This window comes from Saccopteryx leptura, chromosome 6 (genome assembly GCF_036850995.1).
Source record: "Saccopteryx leptura isolate mSacLep1 chromosome 6, mSacLep1_pri_phased_curated, whole genome shotgun sequence".
Taxonomy (NCBI): domain Eukaryota; kingdom Metazoa; phylum Chordata; class Mammalia; order Chiroptera; family Emballonuridae; genus Saccopteryx; species Saccopteryx leptura.
In genome coordinates, this window is record NC_089508.1 from 63506996 (window position 1) to 63532777 (window position 25782).

Here is a 25782-nt window from a genome sequence, read left to right on the forward strand (position 1 = left end):
GATATGTAATATTTAATAATATTATCTAAATAAGTACTTTTTCATTGAATGAATATTTTTTGTCAATGTATCATCTTGTAACAATATATTAGAAATATCTGAACAAGAAATATCCTTCATATTGAACTTTATGGCAAGTGCTGCAGCTAGAGTATCAACATTCAATCTCCATTTTTCACTTGTCCAAAATCATTAGCAATTGAAAAAACTCTTTCAACTGCTGCATTGGTTCCAGTGCAGCACAATGTAAACTGAACAAGAATAAATAAATTTTCACATGGAATATGTTCATTTTTGAAATGGCTGAATATTTCCACCCAAGTTTTATCAATTTTGACGTGTTCATTTTCCCATTGTATTAATATTTCAGAATTTAAATATACATTCAGTCTTCTAATTTCTTCAAAGAGACAATTGTCATCTATTTTGATGTCTGGAATTTCTTTAGATGAAAACTTAAGATTTAGTATCTGTCCAATATACTTGTGATGAAATAAAAAAACACCATTGAAAACTGTTATTTCCACGATATTTGTTTCAGACCATTCTTCGATATATTGAAAACATGTCTGGTAAAAATTCTGCACTTCTTTGATAAACATTCCTGTTATGCCCGGATTTGATTCCTCTAAGTCTGACAATTTTCTTTTTATAATTAAAGAAAAATTTTTCTTCAAAACAAGATTTATATAGAAGGATAAAGTCACTCAAAATAAGACTAACTTCCGTAGCTGAAATGTGTTCACCTTCAATCTTTTGAATCATTTTGTGAAAAATAGATGCTTATGTACAAAATACATTAATATCTCAGATATTTTATTATTGAAAAAAATTTTGGCCCTGGCCGGTTGGCTCAGTGGTAGAGCGTCGGCCTGGCATGCTGGAGTCCCAGGTTCGATTCCCGGCCAGGGCACACAGGAGAAGCGCCCATCTGCTTCTCCACCCCTCCCCCTCTCCTTCCTCTCTGTCCCTCTCTTCCCCTCCTGCAGCCAAGGCTCCATTGGAGCAAAGTTGGCCCGGGCACTGAGGATGGCTCTGTGGCCTCTGCCTCAGGCGCTAGAATGGCTCTGATTGCGGCAGAGCAATGCCCCAGATGGGCAGAGCATTGCCCCCTGGTGGGCGTGCCGGGTGGATCCCGGTCGGGCATATGCGGGAGTCTGTCTGACTGCCTCCCCGTTTCCAGCTTCAGAAAAATACAAAAAAAAAAAAAGGAAAGAAAGAAAAGAAAAAAAAAAATTTCAGGATTTTAGGACATTTGTTTAAACTTAAAAATATGAATGGAGAGGCTCAAATAATTATAGAACAGATCTATAGCTGGTGTTAGAGCAAGTCATCCAACTTTTGAATATTCTAAATTTTTTGTATTCAACATTTGCTTCTTCATAAAATTGTTTTAAAGTAGCAACATGAACGGTAAGATGACTAAAATGCAAATAAATTGTAGTTATTACTTCTACATCAATTGGTGTGGCACATGACGCTGTGTTGATTGCATTTGACAAAATATGTGCATTACAACCTATTCCTAGTATTTTCTTTTGGAGTAATTCTTGTAATTTTACATACACATTATTCACCCCTTTGTGTCTTCACCCATCAAAATATGTATTTGTATTATCAGCCGTTAGTGCAACAACTTTGGATTTCAAATTGTTTTTATTTATTACTCTGAATAGATGGTTTGACAAAATTTCAGAAGTTTCACCCTCAATGGATTCTACATTTAAAATTTTTACTTGAATGCCCTTGGTAACATTAAAATATCTTACTATTATTGGATACAATTTAATTTCATTATGATTTGATGCATCAGATAAAATCGTTACAAATGCTGCAGTTTCCAAGTCCTCTGTAAGTATTTTGTCACAGGAATTTTTAAATACTGATTTCAAAATAGCCTCGCATTTTGTCCTGGCACATGAAAATTTTGCATTGTGAAACTTTTTATTTATTTGTACAATCCATACTACGAAAACTTTGTGAATTATGGTATAAAATGCAAATGTTCCCTCTATTACAACCAACTGTTTTTCATCTTAAGAATAATTTGAAGTTTTAAAAATCTTGTTACTTTACAACTGGAAGCTGATGCAACTAATGATTGCTTATGTTTGTTGGTGGTCAAGTGAAGTTTTGTTATCACTGCTTTGCCTCCAACTGCAATATAAAATTCTCTGCTGCAAGTATTGATATGAGAAATGGAAATTCCTTTTTCAATTTATCATTGAAATGTCATTTCCTCTTTTTTGATTTTTTCCATTCCTCAAATGAAATTTAAAATTAAAAATAAAATATAGAGCTACACCAGTGGTAGTCAACCTGGTTTCTACCGCCCACTAGTGGGCGTTCCAGCTTTCATGGTGGGCTGTAGCGCAGCAACCAAAGTAAAATAAAACGATAGATTTAACTATAGTAAGTTGTTTTATAAAGATTTATTCTGCCAAACTTAGCAAAAATCCGACATAAAGTACTTGGTAAGTAATTATTATTACATGCTTTAACTTGCTGTAACTGCTTTATAAATTTTATAAAGTAAAGTTACTTCCCTACTTTATAAATCACCATTACTGTAGAACTGGTGGGCAGTTAGAAAATTTTACTACTAACAGAGATACAAAAGTGGGCGGTAGGTATAAAGAAGTTAACTATCCCTGAGCTACACGAATGATGCAAGCCCATTAGGAACTGAAAACGTTACATCATGGTAGGTGAATGTTCTGGAAGCTAAATTAACAAAACTAAATATCAAACAAAACCACTAATTTGGAATGATATTCAGGTGTATTTATCACTTTCTAATTAAACATGTCTGTTTTATGCAACTATTTAATCAAAATGCGTTATTAATAGATATGGTTTAAGGTTAGATTTCCACTTTAAAACTCAAATTTTGAGAAAATACTTGTAAATAAAATTGTATGTATTTGGAAATTATTAGATAATGAATAAAATGTGAATTGTGCTTACCTATGATTGAATATTCACTGAGAAAGAAATAATCGAGTCTACAATGTTGTATGTGCCGTGTGGCGATTCAGTAAGAAGTACACAAAGCCATTTGCGCGATCTGTATATCACTAGCTCTCTCAAGGTCTCCCTTATGGAGAGCGTGTATCTCATAATTGCGTTCAGCTGCAGCGTACTGATCCTTGACTTAATCCTCATGTCAAATACAAATATGTCACATGATACGGAATGGATCAACTGCATGGATTGAATACGGACATTTACAGATTGGTCTTTCAATATCAAAAAGGAGGATCACACTTAGAAAAAGACTGTCCTCCCTAAAGGAGGATGATTGGTCACCTTAGCTGCCGATCAAGTCTTAGCTTAAGCAGGTTCAGAGGGATAAGTTTGGCGGCTGGACATTATTGTTAGGCTTTAAAGATAAACCACATGACAGGAAATAGATTATGAATTTGCACAGTGTTTACAAATCACAGGGAGAGAATTTCGGATCCTGAGTCTAGGACTGATGTGACCCCTTCAGGCCTCCCCATGTGCTGCCACGCTCAGGCTAGATTTTCGCCGAAGTTCCCAAGGTTCAGTTTCCATTAGAATCGGGGCCTTAACCCACAGGAAAGCATCTGCTTTTTAGCTTGTGGTGAGGTTGACTTGAAGCACTCCTGACCCCAGGTGTCTAGTGAGAGGCGAAGTTTTGGGGCAGATTTCAGTGTGACTTCTCGCCAAGGAAAACCGTAGCTTTGTTTCCCAGGGGAAGTCGTGAAGTTCTCCACTCCTCCAATGCTTGGTAAGCGCAATGCCCTGGGGCTGCCCGACTCTCCTAGCCGGGTCCGCCAGCCACCAACCCCCTCCCCCGACCCCCACATCCTCGCGCGCGCCCCAGCCCGGAGCCCACCAAGCGCGCCGCGGTAGGAGAAGTAGCGGGCGGGTTCCGCCGCGCTTCCTCGCCCACTAGCGCCCACTGGCGGGGGGAGGCGCTGCGGGAGCCGTGGGAGCACCGCCTCCTCTTCCTCCAGATCCTCCCGCCTCCTCCCTCTTCTCTTTCCCACTCCAGTTCCCAGTGCCTGGGCGGGGTGAGCGCGTCCGGTTTGCTGAAACCGTTCAGAAATGGCAACTTGCTCGGTGGAGGTGTTCGGGCTCCCGGAGGACGAGGTGCGAGGGCCGCGGGGTTGCGGGCGGGTTTCCCATCACGTTGCCCCTGGGCCAGACCCCAGGAGGCGGCGGCGGCGGCGGCGGCGGCCCCGGCCGGCTGTCAGCCCCCTCCTCTTCTGCGCGAGCCCGGGGCACGCGCGAGGCGCAGTGGGACCGGGCGGGTGAGCCGGCCCGCGGGCTGGGGGTGAGGCTTGCATCGGGGAGCTACGTTTTCTTTACAGACCTATAGACTCCACACCCCTGTCCTCTCCGGACTGTCGCCTTCTTGTCAGTTTCCGTCAGGAAGTGTTGCGGAGGGGACTAGGCAGCAGCGGCGTGGGTGCGCGCGGGGACGCGCATCACCCGCCAGCCCCTTCTGCGGTCCTGGCCGAGAGTGCGTGAGCTCCGGCGGGCGGGCGGGGGGCCAGCACCCCGGGAGCCTAGCATCCCCGCGGTTGATTAGCCTCTTCTGGCAGAGTCCGGTTGAACTCAACTTTTTGGACTTTGACCTGAAGACTTTCAAGTGACTTGTGATTGGCTGTTTTGGTTTTTGGTTTTGTCTTTTTTATCTGCAAGCCTGTTTAACCCTCTCTGGAGACAGGGATGGGAAGGCAGGCAGATAGATTTTCCTCATCATATTTAGCCACAGGTGTCAAATGTGGAATGTTAATGCTGTGTTTCACTGGTCTATATATATATATTTTAATTTTAATAATTTTATTTTTTAATGGGGTGACATCAATAAATCAGGATACATATATTCAAAGATAACATGTCCAGGTTATCTTGTCGTTCAATTATGTTGCATACCCATCACCCAAAGTCAGATTGTTCTCTGTCACCTTCTATCTAGTTTTCTTTGTGCCCCTCCCCCTCCCCCTCCCCCTTTCCCTCTCCCTCCCCCCGTAACCACCACACTCTTATCAATGTCTCTTAGTCTCACTTTTATGTCCCACCTACGTATGGAATAATGCAGTTCCTGGTTTGTTCTGATTTACTTATTTCACTTCGTATAATGTTATCAAGATCCCACCATTTTGCTGTAAATGATCTGATGTCATCATTTCTTATGGCTGAGTAGTATCCATAGTGTATATGTGCCACATCTTCTTTATCCAGTCATCTATTGATGGGCTTTTTGGTTGTTTCCATGTCCTGGCCACTTCCACTGGTCTATATTGATATAAAAAAGATAAAGCAGAAAAAAGTATAAATACGTTAAAGAACTTCTCATAGCTTTTCGAGTTGAAAACTAAGTTCTGTGATTTGAATAGGCAAAGCTGTCTCAGTTAAGTAACTTATGCTGGTTATGCCCTGCGCTTATTACAAAGCCATTTGGACAGGATTGGTCTGTTTTAAATTAAATGTGGCTTACTTATGATTTTGGTTATTGTCTCAAAATGGGAGTGGGTAGGAGATGAAAAGGCTATGTAGTCTGATAGTTTGGGGGGAAAAACATCAAACTTAAGCCCTCTTGTTGGCCGACTAAACTGTCACAGTTATCTGTTTTTAAGATTGGACCCATTGCTTAGGTGTCTTCTAACTATTGTAATAGTGCCTTCTTTTGGTAACTTGGTATCTTTACCGTCTTTTACAAAATGTCTTTTACAGTTCTCTCGAAAATTTTTTGTTTATGAACAGTGGGCAACTTGTTGATGCAAGCAGGTTATCTCAGAGTGTTTTGAGAATGATTATGTGAGGTGATTTGGCTTTGATTGCTTAGTGACTGCTACCAGAAGAGAGAGAAGCGAAGGGCTGGTGGACAACTGGTGGCAGCTTGGTTGTTCCCTTGGAAGCAACAGACGCTATGTTATAGCAACAGAAAATATCCAGCTAATGTTCTGTAGAAGAGAGCAGAGGAAAATGATGCAGTGTTGAAACTATGATAAGCTTTCTTACCAGTCAGATTTCCTTGTTTGCTACGATAAGCTGTCCGATGCAGATAACCTCAAGCTGGCATCCAAGCTGGCCTTGGACTTTCTTTCCCTGTTGTTGTTATTGCGTTTGTTGTAATTCAGAGGTGTAGGCCCTAGCAGAGCCAATTGATCATAAACTGAATATTGCCAAAGGTATCATTCACTGTTCTCTCCCTCTTGGTACAGAATCTGTGTTTTCAGTTATTGGCTTCTCACAGCACCCTTCCGCCCAGATGAGATGAAATGACTTGAGGCAGTTAGTGGGTGGTCATTAAGCAACTAGGGCTCAAGTCCAGAAACTCTACCCTCTGAAATGAGGTTTTCCTGAACTTGCTGAAGGATTTGTACTTCTGGGAAGTTTAACGGCATGGGGCCTATTCTAATTCGCATGATGGGGGACTGGTTGTCAGTCCTGTGACTCAAATTTTCTTCTGACTCCCTCTGTACACTTTATCCAGGCTGAGGAAGAGAATGAGACAGGAAGATGAAAGACATGATGGGGAAGTGTCGTCTTCCATTTCTTCCATTGTAATTTAGGTTATTCATTCAACATTTATTAACTCTCTGTTCTGTTTTATGCAGTGTGCTGGCCACAGAGAGAAACAACAGTCTTTGCTTGTTCTTTGAGGAGCTCACAGTCCGGTGGGAAAGAGACAGCAATCTCTTGTTTTATGGTAGAAGTTGCTTGCCACCTCATCACTGTCATTGGTTATTTATTTTCTGCTCCATTACAAAAGTAAAAGAGGGCTTAGAAAAGCCTCCCCATCCCTACTTTTTAAAAAGAAAAACATTGCAGCTGTGTCATTTTCTAGAGCTCAGACTAGTCTGGGAATAGGCAGCCCTCTGCTGTTGATTAAAAGTAAAGTAGCTTTTTCTGTTACAGCCAAAAAAGAAAGATAATTCTTATTTAAAATTTGAAACTGACACAGGAGAAAGGTGAATAGATATGGGCAGGAGATATAGAATTGTAATCTAACCAGTATGTATGGAATAGCCACTTTGTCATACTGTATGAGCATATTAGTATTGAAGTCTGCTGAAGTTTGGAGCATAATGCTTCTCACTTTTCAGTGAGTTTTAGCTCTTCTTTCACTTGTGCCCTTCAGTAAGAGATGCTCCTGGCTCCACATGCAGAATTTTGCCATTAAAGTAGAACAAACAAAGGAAGTAGTTTAATGTAATTTATACCAACTATGCTTTGACAGTTTTCTGGAAATGAAGTGGAGCCTAACTTCTTGTTTTTTTCTTTTTTGGGTTTTTCTGCTGACAAGCATGTCATGTAGACATTGAGTTTTTCTGCAAAAGTGTTCCAGTATCTGGGAACACATGTTTTGTGGGTATTGATAGGAAGCTGCAAGTAGAGGTGGTGGTGGCAGTGGCTTCCTGATGTCTCCATTGGGTATGTTCTTAAAGTCGACAGGTCTGTGGGTGGCCCCTTATTTCCTACTTTTCTGACTGGAGCAGGGTGGCAGTTTCCTGGGTGGGCCGGTACTGAGGCATTTGCAGGGCCTCTGGAGGCCCAGACTACCGCCTGCCCCTCCAGCTCTTCCACTGACTTTGTAAACACCTAATTCCCTGTGTTAACTCCTTTCTTCCTCACACACGGAGCAATTTCTATTTTCTATACCTGAAACCGGACTGAAACAGGACAAGGAGGAAAGAAAAAAAAGAGGAAGGAATTGAGAGACACCACTGCACAATTTTCACATGTAGAAGAATGGGTGCTTTGATGGAGTCAGCCACCACAATGCTTAAACAACAGGCTAATTAACAAGTGTATATTCTGGCCCTTGCCGGTTGGCTCAGTGGTAGAGCGTCGGCCTGGCGTGCAGGAGTCCCGGGTTCAATTCCCGGCCAGGGCACACAGGAGAAGCCCATCTGCTTCTCCACCCCTCCCCCTCTCCTTCCTCTCTGTCTCTCTCTTCCCCTCCTGCAGCTGCGGCTCCATTGGAGCAAAGTTGGCCCCGGGCACTGAGGATGGCTCTATGGCCTCTGCCTCAGGCACTAGAATAGCTCTGGTCGCAAAAGAGCGACGCCCCAGAGGGGCAGAGCATCGCCCCCTGGTGGGCATGCCAGGTGGATCCCAGTCAGGCGCATGCGGGAGTCTGTCTGACTGCCTCCCCGTTTCCAACTTCAGGAAAAAAAAAAAAGAAGTGTATATTCTGATATCTCTAGACCCACTAATGCTGAGCAGTGCAGACTCTGCCTACACTGGACATTGTACTGAGCCTGGGAATAAATTTCCCAATCCTTTATTAACTGCACACAAAGAAGGAAAAGCACAATTTAAGCAGCAGCTGTGTCCGTATTCAGTCCAGTCGTTCCTATGTTGTTTATGCCATTACTGCTTTTTTGCAACCCTTTAATTCCAGTATCATTCTAAAGTATTTTTCATGGCTTTCCATAGGATCAGAGAAGTACATAAATACAGTTTATTTGTAATCATTTGCTCTTTCGATATTTTAAACCAACAGAAAGTTTGGAAGTACAGTATGAAGAATTCCAAATCCTCATTCAAATTCTTCAGCTGCTGACAATTGCTTCACAACCGTTTTCTGCCATTTTCATTGGTCCTTTTCTGAACTATGTGAGGGCAAGCTGCAAACACAATGCCCCATCACCTCTAAATACTCTAGAATGCGTTTTCCTAAAAAAAGAATGCTTTCCTACATAACAGCCATCCACCCGCTGACCAGGAAATCAGCATTGACACTCTGCTATGCAATCCACAGATCCCATTCAGTCTTTCTGTCTTTGACAAGTGTTCAAATAATTTCTCTTTTTCCTTTCTGATCCAAGATCCCATTTAGAAGCATATGGTGCCTGTATTTGTCATGTACTTGCAATCTCTCATCTGTGTGAGTTCCTTGGTCTTCTTTAGCCTTAATAGTTTTAAGGAGTACAGCCTGTACAACCTGTAGGATGTTCCCCAACTTGGGTCTGTTGATTGTTTTCTCATAACCATGTGAAGGTCTTACTTTTTTGGCAAGAATCACAGAGATGATACTATGTTCTTCATGTGTTACATCAAGGGGTACATGATATTGACTTGTCCCATCACTGTGGATGATAACCTTGATCACTTGGTCACTTTGGTGTCCTCCAGGTTTCTTTTTTGTAATGTCACCGTTTCCCCCTTTGTAATTGGCTAATACTTTGTGGGAACATATTCAGAGATTTTACCAGAATCCTCATTCACCATATCTCCATTTACCAGTTTTAGCATCTATTGATGACTTCCACTAGAATCAGACACCACTATTTTTTTTTTATTTCCATCTTTATTTATGCCGTGTAAGTAGATCTTTCCCTTTTTCTTCACCTGTTTATTTATTGGTTTATTTATATCAGCATGTACTTGTAGAATCCTACCTTATTTATTGGTTTATAATTAATTACTAGCATTAAATATTTTGTTGCTCAAATTACCCAGGTTTGGCCAGTGGAAGCCCTTTCGAGGAGGTTCCTAGGTCACTGTGACCAGTCCCCGTCATTCTTGGAACACTTCATTTCTTTCTGGCAGAAGATGTTCCAGGCTCCTGTATTTTGCCTCTCCTTGTGCTATCTGAAATCAATCATTTCTCTAGGAACTCTGATTCCATTTAGTAGCAATCTTTTTTAGAAACCAAGATCTGGGTGCTCAGTATGCTTTTTCTTTTGCTGCTGCATGTCATGGCTCTTCAGTCATGTCAGAAAACCAAGCTAAGAAATGTATATGTGTGTGTACTGCACACATATAAGTGCACACATAAATTTATAGTTAGTTCTACATCAGTGCATATACAGATATTTAGAAATCATTAATTCACATCAATTTTTACAATTCAAATGTAATATCTCAGGATTTTTTCTAGCCATAAGTACCTTCTCTTACAGTGAAAATTCTTTCATTATCATCATTATATTTACTTATGTGCTCAATCCATTTACTTATGCTTTTGGTGTAACTAATTTTCTAACTGTGCAGGTACCTCCTCTGTCACTCGTGCATCCCACTTTTAGCTCCAGTAGGAATACTGCTATTGCATTTCTATGCCACAGCCTCCTCCTCCCTGTGTCCCACTGAGCATCTCTGTGTGGCACCTTCCTCGCCCTCTAAGTGCCCCATGCCCGTGAGTGAGCATGTGAACCATACACCTCCATGAAACTATCCCCGGCCCCCAAACTGTGTCTCAGGTAGGCCTGCTAGTGACGTCTCTGCACCAGGAAGAGAAGATGAGGAAAGACTGTGCGCGCATGCACACACAAACATGAGCACACATGCACACAGAGTTAGCTATTAGCAATTCATATATCACATAGGAATAGAATCTTGAAGGCATCTTATAAATAAATTATTTAGGGTAAGCAGAGACATAGAAAATGGAATTTGACTAGGTTAGAATTCTGGCTCTTGTGGAGTCATCTGGCATAGGTATTTGACATCCTTCAGAGCAGGATATTTAAATTAGTTGATTCTCCTATCCACTAGCTATGTCTGGTATTGGGAATGTTCTACAGTACCTGGAGACGTGTAAGATTGCTAATTTAAATTGCAAAGCCCACAGTTCTACTGAGTTCTGGGGCAATGAGCATTACTGGCCTTTCTCTCCTGATAACTTCTATTTTGTTCAGCTTCCTTGCCAAACCTATCACAGTTATAAGAGGATAAATGAATGGAGAGGGTAAGAGAAGTCTGGAGGTATATGCAAGGAGAAAAAACACAGCACAAGCAAATGGAAAAAAAAAGTTGTTTTTTTAAGTGAGAGAAAGAAGGGAGATAGTGAGACAGACTCCCACATGTGCCCCGACTGGGATCCACCCAACAACCCCTGTCTGAGGCCAATGCTCAAATCACCCGAGCTATCCTCAACATCTGAGGCTGATCATTGGACCAACTGAGCTATCCTCAGCACCTGGGCTGACACTTGGACCAACTGAGCTATCCTCAGTGCCCCGGGCTGACACTTGGACCAATTGGACCAATCGAACCACTGGCTGTGACAGGGGAAGAGGGAGAGAGGGGGAGAGGGAGGGGAAGGGAAGCAGATGATCACTTCTCATGTGTGCCCTGCCTGGGAATCGAACCTAGGATTTCTGCACACCAGGCCAGTGCTTTATCCACTGAGCCAACTGGCCAGGGCTGAAAAAAGGCTGAAAAAAAGACTTTTCTCAAAGTCTTGAGGACTAAATATGTGTGCAGTCCAATGTTATAACCTCATGGCCTGACCCATATGTCTGGCTTCTACCAATATGAGACATGTTGGGGCAATGAAGAGAGTAATGCGAACAATCATGTCAGTATGTAAAGATGCTTTAATATAAATATTCTCCTTCAGGGTAAAAGACTCAACCTCAATATAATCACTGCTTTTAATCAAATACCTGCTGTACGCCAGTTTCCAGGACATGTGTTCTCATACTTCAGCTGTAAATATCCAACAGTCTTGCAAAGATAGATAGTGTTATCCCCACCTTACAGGTAGAGAATCTGCGATCATGATTTGCTCAGAGACTCACTTATGGTAGGAAGTAGATCGGGGACTGAAACCCGATTTCTAGTACCAAAGACTGTCTTTTTACTGTGCTGCTGTAAGTAACAGCCCAAATAAAAAGAATTGAGGAGAAGAGATTCTTTTTCTTATTTTATTTTATTTTATTTTATTTATTTATTTATTATTATTTTTTTTTTTTACAGAGGCAGAGATAGACAGGGACAGACAGACAGGAACGGAGAGAGATGAGAAGCATCAATCATTAGTTTTTCGTTGCGCGTTGCGACTTAAGTTGTTCACTGATTGCTTTCTCATATGTGCCTTGACCGCGGGCCTTCAGCAGACCGAGTAACCCCTTGCTGGAACTAGCGACCTTGGGTCCAAGCTGGTGAGCTTTTGCTCAAACCAGATGAGCCTGCGCTCAAGCTGGCGACCTCGGGGTCTCAAACCTGGGTCCTCCACATCCCAGTCCGATGCTCTATCCACTGCGCCACTGCCTGGTCAGGCAAGAGATTCTTTCTTAGGAAGATTATGAGTGGAACATGAGCAAAATTAGTTGTGATTGTTTATGTTCTTCCACATCTTGTCTTTTTTTTTTTTTTTTTTTGTCGTTATAGCTAAAATTTTAGGTGGACCTCTGAAGTAACTGAATTTTGTATTTGCCTAACAAATGCTTGTTGAACATTTATTGTGACTAAGGCATTTGGGTCAAGTCATGAGATTATAATTATGAATGGCAGACTTTGCTAGACACTAAACATATAATCAGACATATGTTTTATAAATGTTATGAAAAAAAAGGAGTGTAAGATGAATGTATATAACAGAAAAAATAAACTAATCTTGTATGGTATGGAGGAAGGAAGAGAATGAAGAAAGCCTGAGACAGTCACCTTTAAACTGACACTGAGTATGAATAGGAAGGAGCCAGGTGAACAGGGGAGAAAATCTTTCCAAGTAAATAGAACTGTGCACATAGAGCAAGAGGGACGGGATTTGGAGATGATTCCGGAGAGGGGAGGAGAGAAGAGTCCCATCAAGGCATGAGGCCATTCACTAAGGATTTTTAGTTGGATCCCAAGTGGAATAGAAACTTGCTACATGTTTACACGGGCATACATGCATGTCATCATCATTAACGTTGTTTTTTAAAATACCGTCTGTCCATGGCCCTGGCTGGTTGGCTCAGTGATAGAGCGTCGGCCTGGCGTGCGGGGGACCCGGGTTCGATTCCCGGCCAGGGCACATAGGAGAAGCGCCCATTTGCTTCTCCACCCCCCCCCCCCTTCCTCTCTGTCTCTCTCTTCCCCTCCCGCAGCCAAGGCTCCATTGGAGCAAAGATGGCCCGGGCACTGGGGATGGCTCCTTGGCCTCTGCCCTAGGCGCTAGAGTGGCTCTGGTCGGGACAGAGCGAAGCCCCGGATGGGCAGAACATCGCCCCCTGGTGGGCAGAGCGTCGCCCCTGGTGGGCGTGCCGGGTGGATCCCGGTCAGGCGCATGCGGGAGTCTGACTGTCTCTCCCCGTTTCCAGCTTCAGAAAAATACAAAAATAAAATAAAATAAAAGTAAAATAAAATAAAATACTGTCTGTCCATGTATTTAACGCTCTTTGCTTGTTATTCCTTCTTTTCTTCTTTCATCTCTAGCTTTCCACCTGGGATCACTTTTCTATGCCTGAAGTGCACCTCTAGAATTTCTTTTAGTGAGTGTTTGCTGGAAAACTTTCTCAGTTTTTGTTTTTGTCTGAAAATGTTGGAAAATGCTTTCTTTCTTTTTTTAGGGAGAGGTGGGGAAGGAGTAAAAATTACAAATAGTGAGATGCATAAATCTTAAATGGACAGTTTATGTACAATACTTTTCAGTATGTGTAACTAACAACCCAGTTAAGGAATAGAATGTTTCCATCAGTGCAGAATGTTTCCTTGGGCTCTTCTAGATAACTCCCCCTATTTACTCTCCATAGGCAACTTTTTATCACTGTGGATTAGTTTGTCCTGTTCTGAAACTCATATAAATGGAACTCTTTTGTGTCTGGCTTCTTTTGTTTAATGTTTTTCAAAGTCATCCATGTAGTTGTTTGTATCGTTAGTTCATTCTTTTCATTGTTGAGTCGTATTCTATGTGAATATACAGATGTTTATCCACTCTCATTTTGATGGACACTTCAACTATTTCAAGCTTTTGGCTATTATGAATAAATTTACTGTGAAATGTAGGTTATCAGCTTGATGTATATTTTATGCATAAATAAGTATCCAGCGTGAGGCAAAAGTAAGTTTACAGTTGTGAGTATGCAAAACAGCATTTATTTTTGTATTATTTCCCATACAAACAACTGTAAGCCTACTTTCCCCCACCCTGTATATGCCGCTGTCGCTTTTAAAAGTAATGTGAAGATGTAAAGATGAGCTGTTATTCTTTGGAAGTTATGTCATACTGACTGAATAAATGAAATGACAGTTTTCTAAATGGGGAATCCTCCTGCAACTGCATTAACTACAGTACTTTCCTTACCCTCATGCTCTTCTTGCACTGTGGTTCTCCACTCTACTGTCCATCAGAGTCACCTGGAGAGTTTGTTAAAAGACGAAAGATTTATGCGATATGAAGAGAAACAAGAGTATGAGAGTTTGTTAAAACAGACTCAGAGTGTCTGATTCACTCTATGCAGGGCATGAAAATTTGTGAACCTACCACTAGTTCAGGGAGTACTTTGAGAACCATGGCTCTCTTATAAATGTAAGGATTCTGAACATTCTGGTTTATTGTGGTTATTACCGCTAAAACTCCCTAGGAGCTTTGACAATGCATAGGAAGTCTATAGCAATAATACACTTTGCCCTTACTAAGGGGATTGTGATTTTATGTGTTTTTCAAGAAAGGTAATCTAGCATTTATAGTTTTATGTAACTTTTCAAGTAAATTTACACACCAGAAGAAGAAAACTAAATCCATGGGTTCCCATATATACTTTGGAAAATATGGTCACCATAAATAGAAAATATAGCATATGTTGCAAAAAAAAAAAAAAAAAAAGGTAAAAAGAACACACATCCTGTTCTCCTACTGTAGCAATTTTTTGTTAAATATTCAGTGTTTATATTAATGCACTATGTAAATACAATTGTATTCATATCTGAAGTATTGAACCACATTAATAGTTATTTATTGTATATTTTTGCTTCAGTTGTCTGTACACCTATCACAAGTGAAATTGCTGACAAGATTTTAAAACCACTCAATGTAGTAAAAAATGTATATGTAGACATGTAGATAAACATCTCACGAATGCTGTTCCTTTCTTTTTCTTTTTCTTTTTCTTTTTTTGTATTTTTCTGAAGCTGGAAACGGGGAGAGACAGTCAGACAGACTCCTGCATGCGCTGGACCGGGATCCACCCGGCATGCCCACCAGGGGCCACGCTCTGCCCCTCCAGGGCGTCGCTCTGCCCCGACCAGAGCCACTCTAGCGCCTGGGGCAGAGGCCAAGGAGCCATCCCCAGTGCCCGGGCCATCTTTGCTCCAATGGAGCCTTGGCTGCGGGAGGGGAAGAGAGAGACAGAGAGGAAGGAGGGGGGGGTGGAGAAGCAAATGGGCGCTTCTCCTATGTGCCCTGGCCGGGAATTGAACCCGGGTCCCCCACAGGCCAGGCCGACGCTCTACCGCTGAGCCAACCTGCCAGGGCCTGTTCCTTTCTTTTTCCTCATTCTTATTGGTGGCAGCTTCTTGCTATGTTGCTGTCTGTCTGGAATGCTTGCACCCACACCTGCTGAACCACAGTCACCTGCGGGCTTCCATGTACCATCATTGTGAGAATTCTCCTTATCTTTCTGTGTTGGATCCACTGTTTGCTTGATCTGTTGTCTTCTTCTTTTCTGATTCCCTCATTTGCTGAAACAGATCCTCTGTGCAAGTTGGCAGGTCCTACTGACTGGAGTATTTCACAATAGGGTTTTTTGACACACCCTTTTAGAGTGGGACTCTCGCACATAAGTATTTACAGTGTCTGGTTTTTCCCCCACCTTGGACCATTTAGTTTGCTCAGAGAGAAGTTTTCCAATTCTCTGTTTGGTGAGTATAGGTCTGACAGCCACTGTTCCTGGCTCACTATTTGTGCAAAGTTGTTCTTGATTTCCATAAGATGCCTTATTCCTACTTTCAGCAACTTCAGAAAAATCAAGCCCAACCTGTGGTGGCGCAGTAGATAAAAAATCAACCTGGAATACTGAGGTCACCGATTCAAAACCCTGGGCTTGCCTGGTCAAGGCACATATGGAAGTTGATGATTCCTGCTCCTCCTCTCCTCCTCTCTCTCTCTCTCTCTCTCTCTCTCTCTCTCTGTCTCTATCTCTTCCTCTTCTCTCAAAAAAAAAAAAAAAAGAATAAATAAAAATATCTTTAAAATAATAAAAAGAAAAATCAAGAATTTGTCATCCCCTACTGTGTGCCAAGTAGTCTTCTGGGTTCTGTAGAGAATACAAAGATAACAAAGAGCTAAGTTTCTTAAGCTTCAAAATCTCACAGTTTTAATAGTGGAGAAAGACACAGTTATTGCCTCAGATGCAAGTAGGTAGTATATGATGCTATATAAATAAGTACATTGATAGATAGATAGATAGATAGATAGATAGATAGATAGATAGATAGATGCTATATAAATGACCCTCTAACAAGAAGGGGAGATTCATGTCCAGGCTTTTAGGAAAGATAGCATTTGGACTTTAATGAAAGGACAGAACTTTTTTGTTTATTAAGTGAGAGAATGGGAGGTGGAGAGACAGACACCCAGCAAACCCTCTATCGGGTGATGCTCTGCCCATCTGGAGCTGTTACTCCACTGCTCCACAACCAAGCTATATTTAGTGCCTTTGGCAGAGGCCAGGATTCATCCTCAGCCCAGGGCCAGCTCTCTGGAACCAATTGAGCCATGGCTGTGGGAGGTGGGGAGAGGGAGAGAGAAGGAGGAAGGGGAAGGGGGAGAAGCAGATGGTTGCCTCTCCAGTGTGCCCTGACCGGAAATCTAACCTGGGACATCCACATGCCAGGCTGGTGCTCTGCCACTGAACCAACTGGCCAGGGCCAGGACAGAACATTTTTTAAAAATAATTTTTAAATTTATAAAAAGTTTAAAAAGTAAAACAAAACCCTTCATCATCTCATTATTTTAATAGCTACTTTCATTGTTGCATATTCCCTTCTAATTTTTATCCATCTGCATAGATGTTTTTAAAGTTATCACAGAATAGATTACATTTTGATTCTTGATTTTTTTCCAATTAGCATTATCACTATTTTCTGTCTATTAAATAATATTATTAATGATTACATTTTAATGATTTCAAAGGAAGCTGCTCAGATGACATGAGACTTTAACAATGAAGGGGTAGGGGTTGGGAAAGACTATCCCAGGCAGAAGGAAGACAGTTTGTATAAAAACACAGAGGTAAGTATACCCAGGATAGATCTTTATTTTAAAAAGTAGACTGGTGTGTATGGGGAGAGTAACAGAAGGATAGGAAAAGGATGAAGAGAAGAACAAAGTCTCCCAAGACCTGGAGGTGGAAAGACCTAAGCTCTGCATTTCCTCTTCCTGTTCTTTTTTTTTTTTTTTTTTTTTTTTTTTTTGAGGGGTGTGCAGGGGTTGACAGAAGATTAAGGAGCAGTAAATACCTGTTTTTATGAATTGTGGGGAAAATCTCAGCCCTAGAAAGCTACTTTTACTTACTGAAGCTGTCTGTATAGATAACATTAACATTTTGTTTCTCCTGTCACTGAGAAAAGCCACATGTGTTTGCCTACAGTTTGCAACTTTTCTCACTTTCAGAAATCAATACTGCTCTCTTATGAGAAGGGAAGATTCCAACTTTAGTGAAGAGCGTGATTGTGACCTGTTTAAAAATAACATCCTCATTTTGATTAAGGAAAAGATATGTGATTTTTGCTTTTTTTTTGGATTATTTGAACACCTAGATTTCTGTTAATAGTACTTTTAGTATCTTGGTTCTAAAATTACTGAGCAGTCTCTATCACAGCTTTCACACTCTTTTTCTTCGTTTTCAAAAATGAGGTGAGATAAGATCTCTGCTTATGGGTGTGATCAAGGAGACCAGTTTGGACAATTTTCTAGCATAAATTTACAAAATGAAACTGAATGAATACAAATATCAAAATAAATAGCATTTCTTATTTAATCTTATAAAAGGATCTTAAATCAGTAGAATCTCACATCAATTAACCACAGCATCTAATATAACTAGTTCTGATTTTTGTGGTGGGAAATGCAAGGAGAAAGTTGAAAAGTTAAATGTGTCTGTTACTGTAAGTAATTTATCATTTCCTGGAATTGCTTTTAGTTTATGCTTGTTACATTTTTTCCTCAGGAGACTTCGGGGGGATGGTTTCAGTAGAGGCTCCACAAATAGGAATTAATTTTCTTAGAGGGGTACAATGATCTCTTTCCACAAGCTCATATACAAAATATAAACACTTGTCTTTACTTAGAAAAGCTAAGATTATCAAATAATGTGCATTATTTGCCAATGGCACTTTTTAAATGCATTCAAAATGATTTCATATTAATTTCAGGTGTATAAGATAGTGGTTAGACAATCATCTACTTTACATTGTTCCCCTGATGTCTTAGGTATTCATACATAGTTATTACAATATTGTTGACTAATCTGATGGCATTTTTTATTACATTTTACCACTGGGAAAAGTTTGTATTATTAAGTGATCACAGAAAATATTGCTGATTTTCAGAATTCAATCTTGAAACTAGTACATTGTTTAATAAAGTATGGCTGCTTCCCGGTCAACTGGTACAGTGAGAATATGGTTGTTGTGGCCCAGAGACTACGTTAATGGGTCTATTATTCAGTGACTTTCCAGGAAAAAAAGGCAATCTGCACATCTCTTCAGATATTTTTGAATCAATCCCCACAGAAAGCAAACTTCAGTTTACATGTCTTCTTCTTTAGTTTTCAGTTCTCTTTATTTCTAACACCTGAAGACTTCCCTTCTTTCTTGTGAGATCAGCTATGTATATAGTTTTAATTGGTGATCAAGGAAGTTGTAGTTTATCTAGCATCTCTAGTTAAGGATTTTTGTGCTAACTGAATATCATCTGAGTTTTGGAGCTAGTAGAATATTTCAATTATATTTTTTTTCAGTGAAATCTTCAGGAATAAAGATGGTTATAATTATTTAAAAATGGAAGAGATTGAAATAAATACTCTATATTTTCTCCCACCAAGACCTCTACTCAGGGGAATATAACTATTTGAGGTGGGATTATTTTAGAAAGAGTCAGATTGCTATCTATTGGGTGACATTTCATTTTTTTTTATCTTATAAATGCTACTATGAATACTGTTGCGCTGATGTTTTTGAATACATTAATTAAAGTTAAGGGGATATATCTAAAGGTGGAATTCCTGGGTTATTGATTTAGAACTTTAGTAGATAGTGCCAAATATCTCTTTAAAATAATTCTTCAGTTTACACTTTCACCAACAATGTATTAAAGTTCTCTCGGATGGCTGGTGAGATTGAGGCTCTTGACATGTGTTTATTGGCCATTCTCTATGACTTCTTGTATTAAGTGTATTTTCCTTTCCACTTACTGGTTTTTAGAAATTATTTCTATATTCTGGATAATCATCACTTGTCAGTGGTACATATTTTAGATACGGTCACCCTGTCTTTCCCTTTGACTTTTCATTTTGCTCCCATGGCATTTTTTTCTCATACAAAAGGTATATATAATTTTAATGTAAAATCTAACAACTTGTCCCCTTAGAGTTTGTAGTTTTAAAAATTCTTTTCCATCCCCAAAAGTCATAGAAATATTCTTAAATTTCTTGGAAAATTTTTAAAGCTTTCTTTTTCACTTTTTGACTTTAATGAATCTGGAATTTATTTTTATATACAGTATAAGATAGTGATTGAATGTCACTGTTTACTTCTTTACTCATTTTTACTTTTCCCTATGAAATTCAGAATTGTTTGTCAAGAGCCATGAAAAAATCCAAGGGGAAGAGTTGAAATTGAATTCAATTTATAAATTACTTTGGAGGAAACAGATAATATTAATTATTTCCCTTTAGGAAAATAGTAAATTTTTAAATTTGTCTTATGTTCTCCAATAATTTTAAAAATAATTTTATCCGTAGAGTTTTTAAATATTTTAATTAACTTTATTTCTATGTGTTTAACAGTTTTTGCTTACTTGGTAATTTTTTTAAATATGCATTCTGTCTTATAGTAGTTTCTTACCTTTTAATTTTGAAAAATTTCATATCTAAAGGACAGTATAATGTACACCTATATACCCATCAAATTGGTAACATTGTGCTTATTCCCTTTGTTTACATACACAAATACACACACTCACAACTTTTTGTTAGCTGAGCCATTTGAGTAAGTTGCAGGCTTATTACAATTTATTCCTAATTATTTTAATATGTATATCTTGAAACTAAGACATAATAGTATTATGATACCCAAGACAATTAATATTTGATATATTATGGCAGCAATATATTATAGTTTTATTTAGTATTTGATCTATATGAATCTATTTTTATAATTACCATCCTAAGTAGTTATTAAAAATAATTATGAACTCTTGATTTGTGTTATTGTATATATAGCAACAATACTAAATTAATATTAGTTTTAATAACTTTGCTAGAGATTTTCTTGGAAGCAAGATAAATTCTTTTTTTAAAACTAATTGCATTTTTGTTCTATTTATTTATTTTTTTAATTTTTATTTATTTATTTATTTATTTTTACAGAGACAGAGAGTGAGTCAGAGAGAGGGATAGACAGGGACAGACAGACAGGAACAGAGAGAGATGAGAAGCATCAATCATTAGTTTTTCATTGCACGTTGCAACACCTTAGTTGTTCATTGATTGCTTTCTCATATGTGCCTTGACCGCGGGCCTTCAGCAGACCGAGTAACCCCTTGTTGGACCCAGCGACCTTGGGTTCAAGCTGGTAGACTTTTGCTCAAACCAGTTGAGCCTACACTCAAGTTGGCGACCTCAGGGTCTCGAACCTGGGTCCTCTGCATCCCAGTCCGACGCTCTATTCACTGCGCCACCACCTGATCAGGCTATTTATTTATTTTTTAAAAATCTTTATTGTATTGATTTTAGCAAGAGAGAGAAGAAGGGAGAGAGGGAGAGACATCTATCTGCTCCTGTATGTGCCCTGACCAGGGTTCAAACTGGCAACCTCTGCACTTCAGGCCAGTGCTCTAGCCAGCTGAGCTATCCAGCCAGGGCGCAATGATAAATTTTTAATGTAATAATTTAACTCTAGTTTTTCTGGCTTTGCTTTGTGGATAATCAAATCATCCACAAATAACATAGTTTTCATTTTTTCTTATATAGCTTTTAATCAAATTCTTGAAAAAGATTTATCCAATTAATTTATTAACATGATTACCGTGTTTGATATATGTTTTAGATAAGTTATAAAGTACATAAAAATAAAATATACATTTTGTATTTTAGGAAAATGTTCGAACTGTGAGGGTGAAAGTTATAGCTGGAATAGGCCTTGCCAAGAAGGATATCTTGGGAGCTAGGTAAGTATGTAAGTGTATTAATCTGGGTTGTAATTTTAATATTTGCACTTGTTAGCTAATATTTTCTAAACTTTGGTTAGATAAAACATTGAATAATATGTATTATTATTAAGTTGTTGAAGGTAGAATAATAAGATTTACAATTGGTGGTTTATTAAATTCCTTGATGTCTGAATTACTGAATTTGTAAAATTAGACAAACAAATGTACAACTCATAAGATACATTTATGAGTTCTGCTTCTGGGCATTGATAAAATTCTAACAGACTAATTCTTTAGCAGATAACAACAATAAACTCTGAACATAACGCCAAAAGCAGCAATCTGAAGGCAATGGAGAGTGAACAGAGCAGGCAAAGTCTAGTGGGGTCCTCGGGGAGAGGTGGGAATAAGTTCCCAATTTTATGAGTTAGTTTGAGGCCAAGTGAGGTTAACACCTGGAAAAATTGTAGTCTTCATGGCCTGGGAAACCAGACTTAATCTGAAAAAAAAAAAAAAAAAAAAAAAGCATGGCAATAGAAGGGATTTTGGAAGGAAAAGAACTAGAGAAGATGGCCCCAAACTTGTCAACTGACATCTTGCTGACCCTGAATGACACATACGTAGTAGATTCAAAGCAATTCAGCTAAAGACAAAAGATAGGAATAGAGATCAGACTTCCTGCCCAAGAAACAAGGTGGTTCTTTTCCAAATAAGATGATTGATTGCATGATAAAATAAAACCACCAAATACCCATCAGAGAAAAATTACAGAATCTTTCTCACTTATTATGTCCTGGTTATAATCCAAAATAATATGATATAAAATAATATGATCTAGGAAAATGAAACATATTCTTAGTAGAGAAAAGAAAACATACCAAAAATAAATTTAAAAGATTGGAAATCTCAGGAACGAAAGAAACAATACAAAGTGAAAATTTTAGAACTGAAACATACGATATTTGAAATTAAGATTCTTGGGTGGAATCAACCACAGAATGGAGATGAAGAGAACTTATAATAGATGAATAGAAAATACACGGTGGGCAAATGTAGGTTTACAGTTATGAGTACACGAAACACGGTTTATTCTTGTATTATTATTTATAATTATTGTATTCTGAATTATGTGCTTCATGTACTCACAACTGTAACCTTACTTTGCCCCACCCTGTATTTCCCAATTAGAGAATGAGAGAGCAAATACTGAAAATTTAAAAAATGAACAGAGTTTCAGGGACCTGTTAGATAATATCAAACAGCCTAACATACATGACATTAGAAATAGAGGAGAGAGGGCCTGGGCCACGTGGGTCAGAGGATAGAGCATTGTCCCAGCATACCAAGGTCATGGGTTCAATCCTGGTTACGGTACATATGATGAGAAGCCACCAATGAATGCACAACTAAGTCAAACAACAAATTGATGGTTCTCTCTCTCTCTTTCTCTTCCCTTCTCCCACCCAACCTCCCACCTTCTTTCTCTCTTGCCCCTCTCTGTTCTCTCTGTGTGTCCATTCCCCTATCTTTTCTCTCTTTCTCAAATCAACAGAAAATTTTTTTTAAAAAAGAGAGGAGAGAGAAAGAATGAGACAAAACATTTTTTTGAAGAAATAATGGCCAATTTTTTCCAAATTTGATGAAAGATACAAATATATCAAAACTACCAAGCAGGATAAACACTAAGAAGAACATATTGAGGCACATAGTAGTCAAACTATTGAAAGCCACATATAAATAAAAATCCTGACAAAAGAGAAAAAGAAGACATATTACATAAATGGGAATTGCAATCTAGCTAAGGACTGACTTTTCACAGGAAACTATGAGGCCAGAAGAAAATAGAACAATAGAATAACAAGCATCAAACCCAGGATTCTGTTGTCAGTGAAAATATCTTTTGGAATGATGACAAAATAACATTTTCAGATAAAAGAAAACTATGAGACTGTCTTTGGTATTATAAGAAAAGCTAAAGGAAGTTCTTACAGCTAAAAAGAATAGGTCACACATGGAAACTCAGATCCTCAGAAAGGAATAAATTATCAGAAATGGTAGATATCTGGGAGTAATCAGTCTTTTTTGTTGTTTTCATCATAACTTAAAAAAAATAAAACAGGCCTGTTAAAATCACAATGTAAACAATTTATATATTATATGTAGATAGAATATATATAACAGTTGTAGCATAAAGGACAGGGGTAAGTGGGGGTTATGGATCCATTTATCAAAGTGGTACAAATTTAAGTGTAAGTGGAATAAAAAATTGACTGTATATTGTAATACTTAGATAAACTACTAAAAGTACTGTTAAGAATTATAGGCAGTAGATATTTTAAAATGAAACTCCTAGAAAAGAAATCCAATTAAACAAAAAGCCAGAATAAGAAAAACAAATCATAAGACAAGAAAAACAGGGGAGGGGGAAGAATAGAGAACAAATAAACTGTTAGGCATAAATCAAATCATATCAATAACTACATTAAACAATAACGGGGTGCAGCGCCCAGGCGGTGGCAAACAGACATCGAGCCGCCGAGTGTAGCCGAGCAGAGCGGGAGCCGGATCGGGGCCGGAGGGGCCAAGATCCCCTGTAAACTGAAGAAAGAGAAGGAGCACATCAAAGTTATCAAAAGCTCAGCCACGCCCAGGAGCTTGGGCAAAAATGGCGGAGGAGGCCGTGCTGAGGAGGCCCAACCACAGCCCCAGTCTCAGCCACCGCCATCCAGCAGGCGTCCCACCACCAGCGCGCCACCCTTACGCGCTCAGCACAGGCAGGGTGGCCCCAGGTTGTCAGGAAGGAGGCAACCTCCTGTGGCTTCTGCCTGGGCAAGACTGGAACCGGGAGTTGCAGAAGCGTCCGGCCCCGAAAGATTTGCCGACCCAGGAGCAGTAGAAGCCCTTTTTCCAGAGGCATCCCTGGCACAGTGTCCTCTGACTTTATGTTGGACCCACTCAGTGACCTCAAACTCAAGGAGGTGAAGCAAGCAGGACTCGACGGAATGGTGGAGTGTATGTATCATCCATCGCTGTCACTGAGGCCGTTTACTCTGTGGCTGCCACCATGTTTTCAGGGAATTTCTCCTGAATACTGACAACTTCATCGAATCCCATGGGGCGAGTCTGTCCCAGAGGAAGATGAACCCTCTCTGGAAGCCCACTGCCCACATCTCCAGCTTGTGTATGAATTTTTCTTATGTATCCTTGAGTCTCCTGATTTCCAGCCAAATTTAGCAGAGAAGTACACTGAGCAGAGGTTTGTCCTTGCTCTCCTGGACCTGTTTGAGTGGGACTTCTTCAAGACCATCTTGCATTGAATCTGTGGCAAGCTTCTAGGGCTCTGGGCTTCTATCTGTAGGCAGACCAACCACATGTTCTCGGGTTCATCGGTGGGGACAGGACCTCTGTGAGATGTTGCTGAGCTCCTGCAGATCCCAGGCAGCAGCATCAATGCCTTTGCCCGGCCCCTTAAGTAAGAGCACAAGGTGTTCCTTATACACGCCCTGCTTCCCCTTCACAAGGTCAAGTCCCTGAGTGTCACCACCCTTAGCTGGCATACCACGTGGTATGATTCTTGGAGAAGGAGAGCAGTCTCACTGAGCCAGTGAGTGTGGGACTTCTCAAGTTCTGACTGAAGACCTATAGCCCCAAGGAGGTGATGTTCCTGAGTGAGCTAGGAGATTCTGGTTGTCACTGAACCAGAGCTCAGCAGAGCGATGAAACTACTCTTTTATCAGCCTTGCCAAGTGTGCCTCCAGCCCCCCTTTGCAGGTGGCAGAGCTCCGTTACTGGAACAATGAGTACATCGTGAGCCTGATAAGCGACAGTGCAGCCGGAGCCCTGCCCAGCGGTGCTCCCCGCACTCTGCAGGAACTCCGAGAGCCTCTGGAACAAGACAATGCACAGACTGATCTGAGTGGAGATGAATCAGAAGCTTTCTGAGGACTGCGCACAACAATACAAGGCAGGGAGACAGAAAGGCCAGTTCTGAGCGAAGGAAAGAGAAGAGATGCAGCAAAAGGTCGAGGAGCTGGCCTGACTTAATCCCAGTATTCCACATTCTGAGCTCCGCCACCACTGCCTCCTGTGTACTCAGTGGAGACGGACACCCCCATGGCAGAGGACATCCAACTTCTGAAGGGGACAGTGGAGATGGAGGCCATGCAAATGCTAAAGGACATCAAGAGGGAAAAGGTGCTTCTTCAGAGGAAGTCAGAGCTACCCCAAGATGTGGCCATTAAGGAACTGGAGACTCACAAGCGGGCGGAAGAGTTCTTAACTCCAGCCAGGAGGTTCTCGGACACTCGCCTTCCCTCCACAGGGCCACCACCCACTCAGCCCTGGGACGCTGCCCTTGCCCTCCACCTTCCGCTTCCCACTGGCTGACTTGGGGCAAGGCCAGCGTCTCTAGCTACTCTGGGGAGGGTGATGCAGTACTTGAAGCAGGGACTCCGCAGAGTAGTCTCTCTTCTCTTCAAACTGTGCTGGTGCCTCCTTGTGGCTAGTACAGACAGGCTGAGCACTGAGATGCTTACTGCTCAGACAGCTGGGTATGCCGTCCCCCTCCTGCTGCTAACCCTGCAGCCACCTCGGCTACCTGAGGCTGCTCTGAGAAATACACACAGGAACACACATGCTCCTCTCCTCTTCCTTTCATCCTCATTTGAACTCCATGAGTCTCCCCATCTCTCCCTCCCCAGCAGAGGCCCACA

The 25782-nt window shown here is 40.4% G+C and overlaps 1 protein-coding gene and 1 pseudogene across 5 annotated transcripts in view; both read left to right on the forward strand.

Annotated features, from left to right (window-relative positions):
- Positions 1-3220: 3220 nt before the first annotated feature.
- Positions 3221-25782, forward strand: part of NEDD4 (NEDD4 E3 ubiquitin protein ligase) — a 147067-nt gene continuing 124505 nt past the window's right edge. The window contains exons 1-3 of one of the 5 annotated variants that reach the window (XM_066388574.1): positions 3221-3754; positions 4022-4119; positions 21015-21088. In XM_066388574.1, coding sequence (XP_066244671.1) covers positions 4075-4119; positions 21015-21088 — 119 coding nt within the window. In that variant the 5' untranslated portion in view covers positions 3221-3754; positions 4022-4074. Of the gene's footprint in view, positions 3755-3936; positions 4120-21014; positions 21089-25782 lie in introns of those variants that run through there. The other 4 variants (XM_066388575.1, XM_066388573.1, XM_066388577.1 and 1 more) reach the window with 4 other exon arrangements.
- On the forward strand, positions 21422-25456 carry LOC136375897 (serine/threonine-protein phosphatase 2A 56 kDa regulatory subunit delta isoform pseudogene; annotated as a pseudogene).